At 43.1% G+C, this 18,865-nt stretch overlaps 1 protein-coding gene across 1 annotated transcript in view; it reads left to right on the top strand.

Annotated features, from left to right (window-relative positions):
- Positions 1-542: 542 nt before the first annotated feature.
- ZBTB10 (zinc finger and BTB domain containing 10) overlaps positions 543-18,865 on the top strand; it is a 30,508-nt gene continuing 12,185 nt past the window's right edge. The window contains exons 1-2 of the mRNA XM_059815339.1: positions 543-1,487; positions 8,694-9,591. Coding sequence (XP_059671322.1) covers positions 543-1,487; positions 8,694-9,591 — 1,843 coding nt within the window. The remainder of the gene's footprint in view (positions 1,488-8,693; positions 9,592-18,865) is intronic.

The following is an 18,865-nucleotide window of genomic DNA, read 5'->3' as shown; positions in this document are numbered from 1 at the left end:
CGCGCGGGGGGGTGGGGGGGGGGGCGGCCGGGGGGAGCGGAAGGGGGGGCCGCGGCCCCTCGGGGGGAGGGAAGGAGGGGGTCGCGCGCGCGCCCCCCCCTCCCTGCCGCGGGGCGGGCGGGGCGGGGCGCGCGCGGCGGGGCGGGCGGGCGGTGCAGGGGCGCGTGACGCGCCCCAGCTGTCGCGCCCGCCCCGCCGGCCCCCCGCCTGCCCGCCCCCCGCTCGCGCTCCCCCTCCCCTGCGGTGGCTCTCCCGGTGCATTGTGGGAGCAGTCCGTTGTTCATTTGCCATTCGACCTGATCCGGGGCCTGTTGGGACGGAAGCGCCGCCGAGCCGGATCCATTGTGGGGAGCCTGCGGCGGTGATCTAGGCCGGAGCCGGGGGGGAGCGGCCGGACTTGGTTTCTCTCGGCCGCCACCCCCGCCCTTCCCGCACGGCAGCCGGCGCCTCCTTCCCCCTTCCCGCGGGCAGAGCCCTCGGCCGGGCGGGGAGCGGCGGGCCAGGGGCGCGAGGCGGCGGCGGGCGGGGGGCGCGCGCGCGCCATGTTCGCGGAGATGAACCGGCGGACGCTGGCGTTCCGGGGCGGCGGCCTGGTCACCGCCACAGCGGCGGCGACGGCCGGCGGCGGGGCCGGCGGCGCGGCCGAGGCCTGGGACCGGCAGGACCCCGAGCCGCTGAACGGGCGCGGGGCGGACGAGGAAGTGGAGCTGGAGGGGCTGGAGGCCGAGGAGCTGGAGGCCGCCGCCGACGAGAAGGAGCTGCTGCTGCCTCAGGAGGCGGTCTCGCCTCCCACCGCCGGCCCCATGTTCGCCGAGAGAAACCGCCGGACACTGGCCTTTCGGGGCGGCGGGGGGCTCCTCGCCGCCCCCTCCGCCGCTAACAATGGCTGCGAGGCCTCGGCCTGGCCGCGGAAGCACTTCAATGGGCGGGGGGCGGACGAGGAGATGGAGCTGGAGGGCGCGGAGGGCCTGGAGCCGGAGGGCCTGCTGGAGGGGAAGGAGCTGGTCCAGGACGGGGGCTCCCTGAGTGACAGCAGCGACGACGAGGAGGACGGCGAAGGGGGCAGCCTGGGCGACGGCAGCGGCGCCGAGGGCGGCAGCTGCAGCAGCAGCAGGCGGTCTGGGGGCGACGGAGGGGACGAGGCGGAGGGCAGCAGCGTGGGCGCGGGGGAGGGGGAGAGCATCAAGCATTTCCCGCTCGCCAGGCCCAAGTCGCTGCTGCAGAAGCTGCACATCTCCTTCCAGGGCTCCTGGCTCAAGGAGTTCCCATGGCTCTACTACTGCCAGGAGACCGGCCTCATGTCCTGCGCTTGGTGCACCGCCGCCGCGGCCGCCGCCGCCCCTCCCGAGCTGATCATGGCCGGCGGGGCCCTGCCCGGGGGGCACGACGAGCTCTGCAAGGGCACCCGCAACTACAAGCGGGCCCTGCTGCTGCGGCACCACCTCTCCGCCGAGCATCGCCTCAACGAGCCCGTCAGCGCCGAGCAGGTAGGGGACGCGGCGGGGTGGCGGCCGCTGGGCCGGCTTGGGTGGCGGGGCGCGTCCCCCGGGGCGGGGGGGGAGGCCGGCCGCCCCTTTCCCATAGGTTTTTTGTGTTTTGTGGGGTTTTTTTCCTTTTTTCTTTTGCCCACGTGTGTGAACGTCTTTAAATGGCTTCCTGTGTTTGTTGTTGCCCGGCGGGCTGGGCGCGTCGTGCTGCTCTCGCACGCCGTCTCCGGAGCGGGAGGCGAGTCCGCTTTCCGATTTGGGGTGGCTGTCCCGCTAGATCTGGGCAGGCACAGCGCTGTGAGCGCTGCCGTTTTGCAGCTTGGGAGCGTTTGCACGAACTATTGCTTATGGCTGTATTTGGTTAACGTGGCCTCGCCGTTCGGAGGTAGCGAGTGCCGTTTTCATTAGTTTATCTGTTTATCTCGCGAAGATAAACCGGCAATGTGGGAAAAAGTTGCGTATGAGTACCAGTGTTGCTGCACTGATTTAAAAACACTCGTTACAACTTCCTCCTGCGGTACCGGCGAAGAGAGGGTAGTGTCCGGCTAACGACTGCGTGTGAAACTGGTACTTGCCAGCATGAAATTATAATTGCTCCGACGTTCTTAACGGTGTGGTCCCTGTGCATTAATCGGGTAACTCTGTGTCGTCAAGACCACCTCGTTTAAATCTTTTTCCCGATTGTGTTGCTTTAGATTGAGTTACTTTACAAGAAGTCGGCAACTGCTCGGTGTATGTTTGAGATAAACATGTGGTTTCCTGAAAGCCATGTTAATACGCCAGCTCTCCTCTAATGCTTTATGACTAGTGAAACTCTTCACATTCCCTGCTGAACTTAAAATTACTGTGTTTCTTGGCTGCTCTTAGGAATAAGGCAGGGCTAACTCTAGAACATACGTGGTTGAAAAGCTCCCAAAGAATACTCGTATTGAATCGCCAGCCTTCTGCAGCCTTTCCTCCTAAGGATGTCTGCGCTGCAGAAGTTCGCTCGGATCGCCTAGCTGGCGTTAAACTTGCCAGCGGGCACAAGCTAATGTGCTTCAGGTTAGGCTAGCACTTGAACTGTTAGGCTGAACTTGAGCTGTGAGCCGGAATCAATCCCCGATCATTCCGTTTTCGCTATTTAGAGCTCAGGTTTAATTAAACACCCGTCCTGGTTGTATAGATGGATCTGGACTCCGAATTGTAGTGCAGTACTTAAATTGACCTTATTGCGTGAGCGCTTTAAGGAGCTCAGGGTACCTTGGACAAGAGCTGCTATTCTAATGTTTGGGTAGGATATCAGGATGACAGATAAAATGTTAGGTGAACGTAGGTTGGGGTTTTTTTTAGAGCTAGTTGGAAAAGGAATGCAAGTTTTATGTGAAGCTACTGCAGGATTGCAAGGAAGACCTTACAGTGCATAAACATCAATTATCCACATATCAATATTTTTTGATTTTTAAATGCAATGTTCACCTTCAAGATGAGTAGTACTACCTTTTCAGTAAGTGTATTTCTAAAGCAGCTGCTGTTACAGACATTTCATGGCTATTTACCAGTTTCCTCCAACCTGGGGTTTGCTATTCACTCTGCAGTATTTTAGCCAAACTTGCCTTAAATAACTTGTTTCTAATTTTGAAACTTTCATTCTTAATTTCTTTTACCCCTTTGAAAATGGTCTTTTTGTTTAAAGTTATTGTAGTATATTCCTTACCATCTTGTTGCCTAGTTTCTAACTTTGAGTTGTGAGTGATTACTCTGTAAAGGTATGTCCTGTCACTGTGTAGCTTCCTGTGTCACTAGATATTCCTAATTCATGCCACACTTGGAAGTTTCTCTCACTCCTATTAGGTCATGTGTAAATAAAGCATATTCCAAGCAGTTTTTCCCACTAAACCTACTAGTTTTTTCTTTCTATCTTCCTATTCCCAGTCTGTTGTAAAATAGTGGGACGGTGGAAGGGGGGACAGAATATTGGTTTGCATGTCACAGTAGCCTAAAAGTTAATGTAAGTATTTATTTTAAGATTAACCTTTGATTGTCAAGGGAATCTTTATAAAAATGGGTCTCTGCTCTTACACTACTGATAGTTTAAGAAAAAGTATTTTAGTAACTACTAATAAATGAAACAGTAGGATAGATGAGATGTGTAAGTGGTTCTTTTGTACTATATTAAAGGTAAAGTTTGGACAAAGTAAGCTTCTGTAAGGTAGCTGTACAGAGATTGGTGTTTTCAAGTGGAAAACAGTGCTGGATGCATCCCTGTGCAATTACATTCCAGTTAAAAACTTCTTACAAGGGAAGGAATTGCAGTTTTTCAAGAGTCAATGTCGTTTTCTTTGTGGTGCGCTTTTGGGTTACACTTGCTTTATCACAAATCTAAGAATCTCTGTTTTCTTTCCGCTTTTATGTTTAATTTCATATCCTTTCACACTTTTAATAGCACTTGAATTTGTCTTGATATATGTTTAAATTAATACCAAAACAATAGCCCCATTTTTCCTTAATGCCATGATACCAGATACTTGGAACTTGGAACAAAAGTATGTAATTTGTACCCTGACCATATTTCCAACATACATAATGAGGCAGCAAAGCCGTTTAGATTTAATGAAACTTGGGAGACATCTTTCAGCCTTTGTCTTAGAGACAACACACATGTGTTCTTGACTTGACAAGCTTCAACTGCAGGGCATGTTTAGCAGCTGCTAATAAACATATGGCATGGTGCCACTGTTCGAGTGCGAAAAGGAAATTGTAGGTGTTAAGACAGTAAAGCAGTGGAAATTTCTATAGGTCTGTTGGATATTACACTCATAAAGCAATGAGTGATGATTTCGGTTTATTTTTGGGATACATTTAATTTGGAATGCCAAAATACATCACAAGTGGTTGCAGCTGCTGTAATTCAGGGGTATTGAGCTGTTAGTCAGTGCTTCTTTCGAAGACAAAAATCTTGACTCCTTTTTTTTTCTATTGTAGTTTTTAATATGGAGAGAGATTATTTTAAAGCTTAAGGAAAGATCTAATCAGCTTGAAACTACCTTTGTTTTTTTAATGAATGGACTATTGTATTGCAAAAATCTTAAGAAATAGACACTTGCTGGGAAATCACTGCAGAAGATTTTAATTCTGATGAATTTAGATCCGTGAGATGCAGATTTATTGGCTGCTGGGGGTTCCCCCCCTCAAAGCTGCTGCTTAAAATGTTTTCTCTCTGGACATAATTTGAAACTGAGCTTTGGAAGTACTGCCAGAAAAGCTTTCTCCAGCCTAACAGGCATGTTGGTTTAAAGCAGAAGCTCTCCAAAAGGAGGAAGGCCTTTGATGTGTTATTTTTTCCATGTGAACTGTAATTGTTTGCTTTGTATGAGCAGTGATGAATAGAAGTCGTGCTTCAGATGTAGGAGTTGCATTATAGTGTTAACTTCTTGCATTACTCTTAGCAGAGCAAAAAAGCTGAGGAGGAAAGTCAGGCCTTCAGAGTAAGGACTATCATTTACTGCATTTTTATATAGTGTTTTTACCAGACCTTGAACTACTCAATTGGATGTTAGGCACTTAATGGAACAGTTTTCAATTGCAGAGTTTTCTGTAAGCGATGCTATGGCATGTAAAACGGCAGTGGAGCATCATGTGTGCAGCTGATAGGACCGTCTTTTGAGATAATTTTCCTCTGTAGCTGCACGTGCTTTAAGAAGGTCCTGATAGCTCAGTTTTGTTAGAGGATCCATTTTTCAAGATAAGAATTAATTTGGGGGCATAGGGAAACTGTTGTAGAGTAAGATGTGGTAATGGGGAAGGGATTACAAGGATGTGGCATAACTACTTTTCATATACATGCAGCTGAGATGGTTAGATTGGTTTTGTTGTTTTTATTTTTTTTTCCCTAACACCACCCACCCCACCCCCATCCCCCTGCCCCTTCTAGCTCCCAGGAGACAGAGTATGCTGATGGCACAGGAGGAGAAAGAAAAGCAAGTTTCTAGTAGCAGGTTTGATCATCTGTTTCTGCTCGTATTAGCTTTTAGGCAAGTTTAATTAGTGAATTATACATCTGAAATAGTCATTTATCCTTGGGTGTATTCAGATGAGTCTAATTGAAACTGAGCACAATATTAGTTTCCTTGAGCAGAGTCTGTTCGGTTAGATCACTTCTTAATCTCACCTACAGAGAGAAGCTTTTCAAAGTTACAATGCTGTAGATTCTACAAATAAAACTGAAATAGTCCTGATTTTTATTCTAGATTTCTGATCATTTTTTATTAAAGGAGAAGGTAGTTTGGTGTGATGGGGATATTTGGTTTGTATTCTGAAAATATAATTGACGTCTGAGCAAATATCATTAGTTTGTGGTTCTCATCAGAAAAATAGTACCCTCAGGATGACGTGCCATGAGCACAACATAAGTAACAGAAGCTTAAAGATACACTTTTTTGATTTTCTGTAATTATTTTCTGCACTTTACCTCCCATTGGACTGTATTGTACTTTTTCTGTACAAAGGGGAGATGTTTAAAACTCGCCAAGGGATATTAATTTTTTTCATTTTTCTCATAGTAAATGTTAGTTCTGCTTATCACACCTAGTTTACATAGGCTTGACAACTGTTCAGATGTTGGGGCTTTCATTTCATTTGAGGCATGGCGTTAGGGTTAGCTACTTCCATAGTAGCAGTTCAACAGTTGTTTCCAATATTACAGTTAGTTTTAAAAAACTTTATTCACCCAGTGCTGTAATAACTGATCTCTTCCCCCAACACACATCCCTATAGCTTGGACATTAGTTGCATAATGTACCTTACTTTCACTCAGCCTTCTGGTCTTTTCATAATGAAGACTTCAGTCTTGTGTTTCTGTAGCACATTTGTGATCTGCAGCTCCTTTTTACCATGCGGGCTTGTTGTTTTCTTAGGGGGACAAAAAAAATACTGTAAGTCTTGATTTCTTTTTTTATCAGCTTGATTAGATATGTACACATGCTCAGTTAAAAGGTACTCTATCTCCGTTCTTTAATCAGACATCTTTAAAAAGAAAGGAACCGCTGCAGATTATTTTTAAATTTAATGTGGTCGTTATCTCGGAGAATGAAATTGTCAGCTATCATAGCATCTACCTAACATTTACTGTGTGAGATGCAAGTCACTGATTGACTTTGACTAGAGTGACAACACTTTAGGGTACAATAATTTTCATCTTAATCTGATCCAAAGTTACTGTAGTTGGTATTTTGAAACTACGCGGTGCTCCGTTGCTGGAGTGACAAGAAACTAGTCCAGATCTGAAATCCGCTGAGAACTTAAAGAATGATAGACATAGTTGTCACATGTTTGGGACATACTTTCTGTTCCAGCGCTCTGATCTGAAGAAGTACTTGGGTATTCCAGAAAGCACGCAGAAAAAATTAAACCAAGGTTGGACAAAGATCTGTTGCTTGTTTTCAGATAAAAGCCTGATTGCTTTTATTTCTACTTCTTCTTTCCACTGAAGTGGTTTTTGTGAGAAGGGTAGAAATTTAGAAGCAACTTGAATGTGATATCAACTGAAATTTCTCTGCCGGAGATGCTGAAATGGTACAGTTTCTATTTTGTTTATGCTGGGCATTATTTGCTGCTTAGGGATGTAAATCCCACTTTAGAGGATGTAATTACAGCCTCAGTTATCATCCCAGTGATCCACAGTGGGATTATAACTTGAGGTGAGTACTGATTTAATGCATTAAAAATTCCTGTGTGGTGGAAAGTGATGGGTTTTTTACATAGCTGGTTTCTGCCATAGTCCCAAATTAAGGGTAGTACTTTTCTGCAACATGTATTTTAGCCCAATATAGATTATGGGCTTATGACAGCATTAATATTACCTTGTTGATGCTGACTTCAACCTGTAATGTTGAGGCAGTCGAGCTTTAATTGTATCTCTAGCCCCCAAATCTCTGAGTTGTTTTAGCAAATGAGAGGAGGAAACAACAACATGATTTGCAAAAATCTGATCTTCTCTCATCCTAAACCATATTGGAGCCAGCCAGTTTTGAACTGTCGTTATTTGATAGGGAAGAAGAGAGAGTCTTGGAGATGCAGTATAAAACAGACTCTGTCGTCACTGCTCTTGGTGGCAGCACATATCAATCAATATAAGTATGGTCTCAAATATGCCAGTTTGTTGTTTTCTGCTTTGTTCTAGCGGCTGCTTTGTAGCAGCTCTGAATCATCATTGTCTATAAACATTGGTTATAGATTTTCTAAATGCTCTAAAATCCAGTTCAGCTCTCTTGTTTCTAATCAGCCTCTTGCTGAACTAATCTTTAATAACAGCTACTTTCTTTGTTTGGACTGTCTGATACTACTTCTAGCAAAATTTTCACACCACATTTGAGATGACGTCTTAAAAAGGTTGTAGAGAGGCACATAAGTACATACTGTCTGTATAATAAATATATACCAGTTAAATGTGTTGCCACTGGAAAGTTTCAATGAAGCTTGATTCAAGAAAGTCTTGGTTAAATAATGTAATGGAAGCTTCAGTTTTGTTTGGTCATCTGCAATGTTCTGTCCACGTGTCATGTAATACAGCTATTTAATCCTAAGCCTGCCACAGTTAGAAAATAAGGAATAAATGCCTAATTTGTAGAACTGTGTAAGAAATATATCTGCTATTATAACTACTTCAGTAATATGTTTTCTTTAAAACGTATAAGATAGATTGAGAGATACAGACCTAATCTTTATGTAGTCATCTCTCAGCATGAGAAAATGTTGAATCAGTTATCAGGGTTCTACTTAACCTGTTTCAGTGGAGATTTCTAGGGAAGAATGGAGGGGTTGGATATGTGAGAACCATCTAATTAAATCTTTGGAAAGAGAGACTCCTGAACCTCCAACGTACGTGGGTTAAGAAAAACAAGTACTTCACACTCAGCTAAATCTTTCCTTACTTCTGGTCGAAATTTTACTTCCTGTGCCCTCAAGGCAATTCTGCCAGTTATGTTTTTGTTCCAAATTTGGGGGTGGAGGGTGCAGAATGAGATCGTGATTCTTAGTTTTCAGAAATATTTTTTTAGTTATATATTCCTGCCTGCCTTTATGACCAATAACATAAATCTTAAAAAAAAAATCATTTGAATAACATTATCTTAAGATTATTTTCATATCCTTATTATAGTGTTGGAGGACTAAGGACAGCATTCATTAAGAGCTAATTCTGGTTGTGCTTTTTTTTTTTCATTGCAGGAATCGGAGTTACCATCCGAACTGAATAATGAAGGATACTGTGATTTTAACAGCAGGCCAAATGAGAACTCTTACTGCTATCAGCTCCTGCAGGAGCTCAACGAGCAGAGGAAGAAAGGCATTCTTTGTGATGTTAATATTGTGGTGAGCGGGAGGGTCTTCAGAGCTCACAAGAACATCCTGGTTGCAGGCAGCCGCTTCTTTAAGACTCTGTATTGCTTTACAAACAAAGAAAGCCGTAACCAAACCACTGTTACCTATTTAGACGTTGTTGCTGTTCAAGGTTTTTCTGTCATCTTGGACTTCTTATATTCTGGTAACCTCGTGCTTACGAGCCAAAATGCCATTGAAGTGATGTCAGTGGCCAGCTACCTTCAGATGACGGAGGTTGTCCAGTCCTGCCGCAACTTCATTAAAGATGCCTTAAACATAAGTATAAAATCAGAAGCTCCAGAGACCGTTGTGGTGGATTATAACAGAAGATCTGTTAGTAGGGATGGTTTGTCTCCAAGGGATCAGAAAGTTGCCAGCTTCTGGGCAACGCGAAACCTTACCAACTTGGCAAGTAGCATAAAAACTGAGAACGATGGTTACTCTATTGATGAGGGCCAAATGGAAAGCTACCAAATGAATGACTGCAGTTGGGTCCAGGACAGCTCACCTGAAATGGCCGAAAATGAATCTCAAGGTGAGGGAAAAGTTTTCGTATGGAATGACATGGGCACACAGGGACAATCAGTTCAAGAACCTGGAAAAGCAAGAAGGAAAAACCAAACTGCTAAGAGATTTATTTATAATATACCACCTAGTACTGAAGAGAACTCAGAAGATTGCTCAGTGTTGCAACCATCAGTCCCATATCCAGAAGAAGATTTGTCATTTATTAAAGAAGAAGCAGGTAAATATTGCTTAATGTCAGTCACGTCATTTGAAAACTAAATTATCGAATGAGGTACATGACAGTGTAACTTTTATAAAGGTATGTTGGATAGATTCTTTTAGTGAAGTCAGCACACAGATTGGTAAATCAGTAATCTGATTCTCCACCTTGAGGCACAGGAGTGTATCTTTGGCTAGAGAAAGGGATGACAGTGCTATACCATACAGTATGTAACGTGCTGTTTGCATTTGACGCTTGTGTTGGGGATTCTTACCAGCTGGTAGAAACTAGAATTTTTACATTTAATCTGTAGCTGCTATTAGGCACAAAATCAAGGGGTGATAACTGGTGGCTAATGAAGTTAGCTGGTTGCACAGAGACAAAGGGCCTTTTATAATTTACTTCCCTACACTAGCAAAAGATTTTTGTGGTAATCTCCCTCACCTGAGTGTCACCCAGAAACAGAAGTCAACTTTCTGCTGCTGTTTATTGTAGGGGTATCTAGGAAGCTACAAAATGGAGTAATCGTGGGAAGTATAATAAAAACTCTTAAAGTAGATTGGTCAAACAGATTGGAAAGAGATGCCACAATGACATATAGTAGAGGGAATATCTTTTTGTTGAACTATTCTTTAAACATATCCTGAGAGTGCCTCAATTCATAGGATTTTTTTTCCTTGAGGATCTATGTTTAATGGAAATGCTAGAATAAGATTAAATATTTGTTTGCTAAACAAGTGTGGTCACAGAAAGAATTGTAAGCAGACTGCTCACAGTGTAATTGGGATTTGGGGCAATGTAGTTAAATTCAGGATTTATTTTTTAAATTATTATTATAGAATATGAATAGTTGAAGTATATATTTGAAGTACTGCTGTTTACCTGTATCACTTTTAGATGAATTAGCAGCTTTGAAAATTGGGGTAAGTTAAAGGTGGATTTGAGACATAGCTGGAACCAAGTTCTTTAGATGTGTCTGTTTCTAAAGCATTTTAAAATATATGCCCCCTTCAGAAATCAAGGGACTCTTCTGCTTCCCAGATTCAAGAGACAGAATTAAGAGGGAAATAAATAATAATAATAAAAAAAAGAAATCAGCACTCAGACCTGTGGGTATAGAATATTTCTGGATATTTTTGTATTCCAGTGACAAAAGAGATTTGAAATCAACCTGTGTCCTTGGGAGGGTCTAGGAACCTATGTTTATTTTGGTGGAAGGAAGGACGGCCTTAGTTTCTTCCTGTACGCCTAGGCTTGTTTAAAAACAAGGCTGAAAGAAATCCTTTCAGTAGTGGCAGTGGCAGGCCATTTGTGCTGGGCCCCTGAAATGCCTCTACCCTCCACCCGCAGTGTGTAGATGCCCATCTGTGTGGCTGGCAGCTGCTGAGGTGCCCGGAGGCAGTAGGTGAACAGCAGTCCAGCAGAGGCATGTGGTGACGCTGTGCTGTACCACCATATCAGTACATATGCATGAGCACCACAATGACATGTGACAATATAGTGTGATGCAGACTGGAGCTACGGATGTGTACATCCAGCATGTGAACAGGGGCAGCCAGTACAAGATAATGTCCATATAGTTAGCAAGTAGTGTGGCACAGCAGAAGCAGCTCTGGAGAAGCAGCTGTGCTGAAGAGCTAACATTCATTCTGTAAATGCTTCAGGGGGGTTGCTTATCTCTAGTTTTATCTCTGAATTCAGTGGGTAGGTCTACTTTAGCATTGCAGCTCAACTTGGGAGTGTGCACTTGTAAAGTGAATTTCCTGATCTTCTCTTACTGTCTAAGCTTTCTTAGACTGCACAGGGTTTCTTCTGGCAGAAATGAAAATAGAAGCTGTGTTTCAGAAGCCAAGCGTATTGCGTGCCAACTGCTAACAGGCTAGGGTCCACAGCACCAGGTTAGATCTAGCCTTAAGTAAAGCACCTTTAGATGTGTATATTGGGGTGTTGACTCCTCAGCACCCGCACAACAAATCCACCTGTGCTGGGCTGCGCTGCTTGCTAATAATATGTACTTACTTGCACTGGCATGAAAAAGGGCAGAAGAGGGTCTGGAGCAGGAGCTTGAGGACCTGTATGTCAGTTGCACAAACATCAAATTTCTGGCACAATGTAGCATGTGATTGCTCTTTCTGGTTTATATGGGGTAGATATTCAACCTCTTTTACTGTTGGAAATACCACAGAGAATATGTCTACTAAATGACATCCCCAGCAACAGAAATAAATACCTGTTTGCATTCTGCAGAATTTGGGTATGTGCTGTGGAGCTTTGTTGAAGAAATAATGGAGGATATGGGCAGTGCAGTAATGATTGAACAAGTTTAGTCCGTGTTCAGTTTTTTTGGACAGAAGCAGCAAGATTTCCAGTAACTTGTTGTGCTAAAGAATTAAATTACAAAATAGATCCATGCAACATCTTGATGAAGAGAGCTGTATTGGAGGCTAGGGGCACACTGAATTTGTTCTGTTGTGTCTGTCCAAAACCATTGAAAGTTCTGTGATTGCAGGGGGGAGTTTATTTTATTGAACTATAAAATAGTATCAAGTAACAATCTCCTTGGTACTTTCAGAGCACAACATAAGTGTTCCCGACTAAATAATGACATTTTCTGTCAGTGTTAGAATTATTTTGGAAGCCATATCTAATATTTTTATAAAAAGACCTTTACTTTTATGAAGTTCTTACGTGCATGCACATTGTTTGAAACAAGAAGAGATACTGGAAGTAGGGCTTGGTATAGTTTACTTTCACCCATAGTCTGTGCTTCAGCATTCAGTGTTCTTTCTCCTCTACTTCTGGCTAGCTTTTTCTTCCCTCTGCAGGTAGATTCCACTCTTAAACACTGTTCTTTCAGTTGTTCCCTCTATGCTCAAGAAAAGGCGCAAGAGGGAGGAGGAAGAGGGAGGAGTGGCGAATTGGAAGAATGACAAGAATGAGTTGTAGAGTAACCTGCAGGTTATACGGTAACTTTTTAGTTGTGGATTAATTTTCTTGTGGAGATGAAAAACTACCAAAAATAGTAGGCACTGGGAGTTAAAGATGCATAAGAAAATGTCTTCTGGAATAGATATAAGACTATGCTGTGAGAAAGTATAGTAAGTTCTTATGATGAAAGCTAGGGAGTGTGCTGTTCCTTCGGTGGCTAAAAGGGAAAGAATGAGCTTCTACTATTACACTTTGTCATGTTCTGATGGGTATAACCAACACCAGCTGTGGTTATGAGATGTCCCGTTACATGCAAAGTGAGTTGCTGTGTCCTTGATTATGGTTTTGGGTTGTCTGGTGTTTTTGTGAGGGGAATGAAACACCATAGATAAGGTGGAAGGGAAGCCTGTGTAAGAACACTCCTCTCGTTGCAAAAATTTATCCCAAAGCCACTACCTTGAATTATATAGTAAATGGACTTTCCAGTTGGGTACTACTAGGTAAGTATTACATAGTTCAGAAAGCTTTTCTTGTTGATTATCTGCTACCCCTCTTGCCCTAGGAAAGCGAACATGTTAAACTGCTCCTTGCCGAATGTGAGTTTTCCTACAGGCATCCATAAGGATATGTCAGCTTCTCCTTCCTCTCACCTTGCATTGCCAGTGAGTTTATATTTAACACCTTCCCTGTAAAAGTAGCAATTTGGTGAGCTTCAAAAAACTCTATGAAGTTGAGATGGATTTTAAATTGCATGTACTCTTACTTCATTTACCTACTCTTAGTGAAGCTTTCAAGCCTTCTCCAGTTTTAGCTATTTTAATTAAATAGCTGTGTTTCTTCACACTGAATGTTACCACCTAACTTACTATTCTCCTTCCTAGTTGATAATCAGCTAAAAAATGTCTTTACAGCCGTGGTGCATCCTACAATTAACCATTTACCATGGTGAAAATAACAGTGCAATCAGTCAGCATCTCTTAGTCAGTTTCCAGTTCATAAAAGCTCAGTGATTCTAATTCATCATATTCTTAATGTCATAGTTTTTAATAAGTTTTTATCACTTCTTGAATTTGTTTTCCATTTGGGCCTGTTTTTTGGAGTACAAGCATCCTATCCTCAGGCTTCAGAACACAGCTGTGAAGTATTGCTTCTGCTTTCCAGAGCTGACTGTGTTGATTCTTAAGGAGACTTGTATGTAATATCCGAATAGCTTTATGAAGCTACCACTGGATTATTTGTTACCACTTGTTACACCTGGGGGTGTTGATTGACAGCTGGCTGAAGATGAGCCAGCAGTGTGCCCAGGTGGCCAAGAAGGCCAACAGCATCCTGGCCTGTATCAGAAATAGTGTGGCCAGCAGGAGTAGGGAGGTGATCGTGCCCCTGTACTCGGCCCTGGTGAGGCCGCACCTCGAATACTGTGTTCAGTTTTGGGCCCCTCACTGTCCAGAGCGTGTCCAGAGAAGGGCGACGAAGCTGGTGAGGGGTCTGGAGCACAAGTCTTATGAGGAGCGGCTGAGGGAACTGGGGTTGTTCAGTCTGGAGAAGAGGAGGCTGAGGGGAGACCTTATCTCTCTCTACAATTACCTGAAAGGGGGTTGCAGAGAGGTGGGTGTTGGTCTCTTCTCCCAAGGGACTAGTGACAGGACAAGAGGAAATGGTCTCAAGTTGTGCCAGGGGAGGTTTAGACTGGATATTAGGAAAAATTTCTGTACTGAGAGAGTGGTGAGACACTGGAATAAGCTGCCCAGGGAGGTGGTGGAGTCACCCTCCCTGGAGGTATTCAAGGAACATGTGGACGTGGCATTGGGGGACATGGTTTAATGGGCATGGTGGTGTTGGTTGATGGTTGGACTTGATGATCTTACAGATCTTTTCCAACCTTAGTGATTCTGTGTTTCTGTGATTTTCAGGCTAGATAATGCTGTGTCATGTATTGTGGTGGGGGTGGGGGTGAGGGAAAGAATAACAAGGGCGGGATGAAAACAGCCCTTTTGTGGAACAAGAGGGTTCCTGAATGATTTTGTAGGGGGTTCTTGAGGAATTTAATTCAGCTTGCTGTAGAAGCAGCTACTTTACACAAGGATACAAGCAGCAGCTAAGCCTGCTTACAAAAAATGTGGTGCTGGTCACAGTTTTCCTCGTGACGTGAGGGAGCAGCGTAACACAACTTGATCAGGACTCTAGAATAAAGAAAGGTAACTTGGTATTTGAAGAAATCAAGATTGATGGACTTATCTGGACATTTATATATTTCTTACAGGGATAAACCCCACTTGTCTGTCTGAGTTACAAATTAAAAAAAGTAGTATAAGAAAATTAAGCTTTTTTCCTACTCTTCCCTGGTACTATGACTCTCAGGTCTTCCACAGATCTCCAGCTGATACCATGAAGGTTCTGTCTAAAGATGAGGGGGAACTTCTTTACTTTGAGGGTGTCACAGCACTGAAACAGGCTGCCCGGAGAGGTTGTAGAATCTCCTTCTCTGGAGATATTCTAAACTTGCCTAGATGCGTTTCTGTGCAACCTGCTCTAGGTGAACCTGCTCTGGCGGTGGAGTTGGACTAGATGATCTCCAGAGGTTACTTCCAACCCCTATCATTCTGTGATTCTGTGAATTGCTTAATGGACCTTTAACCTCTTTATTTGCCCCATACCCTATGTAACCTGGTATTGAAGGCCCCATAGGTTTTTAGAAGTCATCTAAAGTGAGTACAACATCCAAAGGTCAGCCTCTTCCCCGTTCATTACATATACATCTCCTGGAGTTGATCCCAAAGACAAGTAGATACCTACATTCTTGTGGTATGGTCAACCACTGACCTTGCAGCTTTGAGCAATGTTCTGCATATTACTGTTGTGGAGGGTTTTTTTTACCAAAATAAAAAAAAACCCATCAAGGAAGGTAGATGGGTTGGGAAAGATGGTTATGTGGTGTCTACAGACCTTTTTGGCCTGAAAAACATTTTTTTTTGTCTCAGTACAATTGAAGTGCAGGCAATAAATTCACTTTTGAAAAATTATCAATCTGAAGTGCTGATTTGATCTTTCTGCTACCTCATTTATGAAAGTGATGATGATGGCAGCAACTCCATAAATAAAGAAAACCAGAGGCTGTGTATTTTCTTAATTCATTTGGGGGGCATAACTCCAGCCACAGAAGTTAGCTGTGCTACTTCTTCAGCTAGCTTCCCTTCTGCATCTCAAATATGTAGCTCAGTAAGTCAAATTGAATTAATTTTATCACATGCTGAGCAGTGACAGTGTTTTTACTCTGGATATTTGAGATCCTTTTGGATTGTAGTTGATTTTCAGAGTATTGTGGAGCTTTTTTAAACTATCATGAAGATCAGAATAAAACTTCCTTTAAAAAGCTTTATTTCCAGATAGTAATTACTCTAGAAAGTCTTGTTTTTATCCACAGCCCCCTTATCTCCCGTATGCTTGTCTTCACATGCCTGTTCATTCCCATATGATATTTATGAAGCTAAGGACTTTGAAAAATATCCTTTATGCCTTCACTGACATATGGTACAGAAGAACAACATTAGGTTTCTTACTTAACCTGTAGGTTTTCTGCATTGGTAGGCCTATTCAATTCAGTTACACCACCATAACTCCACATGAGAGCACTCTTATGCTGGGGTGACTTTGTCATGTAGGAGTTTATGGAAGTATAAATTGATCAGTTGCTGTTCAGTTACTCTGGGCTTACAAGTCTTCATGTGCTGTGTGGTTTGGGGTTTTTGTTTGTTTGTTTGGGTTTTTTTAAATTTGAGGGATAGATCATCCTCAGTGTAGGTAGCTGAGTAGGATAGGTTTTAAGTGGCATGTAGTTTGTCTAAAAGACTGTTCCTTCAGGTTCTCTGTCCTTGCTGAGTTGTTTTGCTTGCTGCCCAACCTTTTATTCTCTGTGGACATTCTGGAATTATTGTATACAAACTTGGAGTCATTTTTTGGGGTGGAGGAGAGAGGCAGGCAGCATTTCTCACTTGTGCCAGTTTCTGGCAGCCTCTGTACCAGAGGCAGGCATCAGTAAATATATCTAACCAGAAATGTATTCGTAGTGTAGAAAGTTTATACTAAATGCGTAATACTATATTATAGCAAGCTTATACTATGCATTTACCCTAAAGCTCATTGTAGTACTTGCAGTACACATGCATTGGTAGGAGTGCAGCTTTAGCAGGCAATTTCACTTTAACCACTAGCCTTCATTGGTGCAGCTTCGTTACTTATAAGCTTCATACTGGGAACAATGGAGAGGGGAGTTAGCAAGATCAGAGTTGCCATTTTTACTGTTAAAAATGTAGCCACAATTGCAGAACTTTAATCGCTTCTGGTATTCCCAGGGCTTGGGGGGTGTGGGTGTTGAGGGGACATTTTTAAAAACATTGTCTTTAAAGCTGGAAAAAACCCCCTTTGTTAAGCAACAGTTGTCTTTCATGGTCAGGTCGTGTGTATGAAAAGTATGAGCTGCGTAAAAGTTCCAATCTTTTACACATTTGCTTGCTTGTGACTTGACTTGATACCTTTTCTTTAGGGTGTAATGTTGCATGTTACTTTGTCAGGAGACCATGACACCAGTCTGGCAAGCTTAGTTGTCACGTACTCCCAGATCTTATTATGCAGAGCTCCCAAGGAAGTATCTGAGGCTTTTCTTGTTGTTGGAAGGGTTGGTTTTTTTCTTTTGTTTTGGTATTTTTACAGATTTATGCCTCTGTCTTTTACCTTTTCTTCAAAGCCCAGTGTAAAGACAAAATCCTTGGTATTCCTGGACAAAGTTAGGCTTTGGCAAAGTGAGTCTGGAATGAATGATGCTGAGATGCCAGCTCAGCGCAAGGGTTTTGGTCAATTACGCTACTGCTTCTAAGACTGCCTGCAATTAGAGAAGCTAATGTGAAGTGAAGATCTCCTTAGCATTTCCTTTCAACTGCTTTAGCATAAAAGTTGTTTGGACCGAAACAGTCTACACAGCAATCATATCTATGCTTATGTCTTTACATAAGAATAAATACAAATGAAGACCCATATCAGTTTTTGGTGTATTTGTCTCAACTACAGTGACATCAGTGGTCTTTTGATCATGATGCATAGTGATATTTCTATTTCCTGTCCCTCAAGCTGACATTTAATTCTTCCTTTAAGAAAATATGTTTACAAGCTACAATGTGTAGCTGATAAAATAGTAGCAATAGTAGTTCTCTAATGCTGATGCAGAAAGAAACTAATGGCTTTACTGTGTAGAGAACCCTTGTTTTAGGGCTAAGATGGGAATAAACTTAATTTTCCTTATTTTATTGGATGCTTTTTTATCCCTTCATTAGGGAGAAACTGGCAGCTTTGAGGACAAGTCAAACTTACTTCCTTGGATTTGTTCTACAATCACTTTTTCAAAGAGTTAGCAAGAAAATAGGAGCTGAACATATTGCCGAGACATTTTGTTTGGTTACCAGAGTATCTAGAATGGTTGGTGTGTTTTACTGTATTGAAGAATCTTAATCCTAAATGCCAGTCAGTCTCTAGGAGTTTCATGCAGCCTTTCAGGTTTACATCTCCTTGAAAGTCCTACTTATACTAACACTTTAAATACAAGACTTGGCAAAAAGGGGATGTGAAATGCTTATATTAGAAAGTCTTTTGAGTTACCTCTTGAATACTTTACTTGAGAAAGCTCTTGAGGTACAACCTTAAATTGACTTGTTTGCAGTGGTTGTGATCTGGCCCTTGAGCTCACAGCATAGTCCAGAAGTTTATGGATGAAGGTATTTTCTTGACAGTGAAGTCAAGAAGGGCTATTTTCCTGAAAATAGCTTACTGAGTCTCATACTGATTAACATCTTCATCAGTGATCAGGATAGTAGGACAGAAGACACTCTCAGCAAGTTTGCAGATGACATCAAATTGGTGGGAATGGTTGATAGGCTAGAGGGCAAGGCTGGGCTGTTGTTCAGATGGACCTCAACAATCCGTAGGAATTGGCCACAGGAACCCCCAAGATGCTGTGCAAAGACAAATGTTAAGTCCTGCATCTGGAAGTAACAACCCTGTGCATCCGTACAAGCTGAGCGCTGAGTGGCTGTATATATAACTCTGTGGAAAAGGGGTCCTTGTGGACAGCAAGCTAAACATAAGTTGGTAGTGCATCCTAGGAGCAATGAAGGCTAGGCTCACAGTGGTGGTTATTAGCAAGAACATAGCCAGCAGGCTGAGGGAAGTGATAATAATACCCCTGTACTCAGGACCGGCAAGACCACATTTGAAATCCTGTGCCCAGTTCAGGGGCAGCCCAGTACAAGAAAGATGCTGGCAAACTAGAAGGGAGTCCAGTGCAGGGGCGCTAAGGTGGTTAGGGGGATAGGGA

The sequence above is a fragment of the Gavia stellata genome, chromosome 3, assembly GCF_030936135.1.
Source record: "Gavia stellata isolate bGavSte3 chromosome 3, bGavSte3.hap2, whole genome shotgun sequence".
NCBI classification, from domain to species: domain Eukaryota; kingdom Metazoa; phylum Chordata; class Aves; order Gaviiformes; family Gaviidae; genus Gavia; species Gavia stellata.
Note: the sequence above shows the minus strand (reverse complement) of the source record. Positions and strands in the feature narration are given on the sequence as shown.